This window comes from Haliaeetus leucocephalus, unplaced genomic scaffold, assembly GCF_000737465.1.
Source record: "Haliaeetus leucocephalus isolate CR32 unplaced genomic scaffold, Haliaeetus_leucocephalus-4.0 Scaffold678, whole genome shotgun sequence".
In the NCBI taxonomy this organism is placed as follows: Eukaryota; Metazoa; Chordata; class Aves; order Accipitriformes; family Accipitridae; genus Haliaeetus; species Haliaeetus leucocephalus.
In genome coordinates, this window is record NW_010973114.1 from 3,515,258 (window position 1) to 3,515,658 (window position 401).

At 67.6% G+C, this 401-nt stretch overlaps 1 protein-coding gene across 1 annotated transcript in view; it reads right to left on the reverse strand.

Moving 5' to 3' along the window:
• The window catches only part of PYGL (phosphorylase, glycogen, liver), an 11,831-nt gene extending 11,493 nt beyond the window's left edge, over positions 1-338 (reverse strand). Inside the window, exon 1 of the mRNA XM_010579775.1 lies at positions 93-338. Coding sequence (XP_010578077.1) covers positions 93-335 — 243 coding nt within the window. The 5' untranslated portion in view covers positions 336-338. The remainder of the gene's footprint in view (positions 1-92) is intronic.
• Between the last annotated feature and the right edge of the window lie 63 nt (positions 339-401).

Sequence of the window (401 nt, forward strand, 5' to 3'; positions counted from 1 at the left end):
CACCGCCCCCCACCCCGTCCCCCGCAAGAACCGGGGTGTCCCCGTGTGTGTCCCCCCCACCACGACCCCAGCACCCCCCTCCTCGCTCCCACCTTGGGGTCTTTCTCGTAGTAATACTGCTGGGTGCGGATCCAGCGTCCCACCAGGTGGTCCCGCACGGTGTGGGCCAGGGCGAAGTAGTAGTCCCGTGGGGTGGCCACGTTGCGGTCCTTGACCAGGGTGAAGTGGAGGTGCCGGTTGAAACCCCGTTTCAGTTCGGCCACGCTCTCGGCTCCCACGATCCCGCGGATGCTGATTTGTTTGCGCCGCTCCTGGTCCGACAACGGTCGCGACATCCCGGCGGGGCTGCGGGGGGGCACGAAGTGCGTGGGGGGGGATATGTTTGTGCGTGGGTTGGGTGG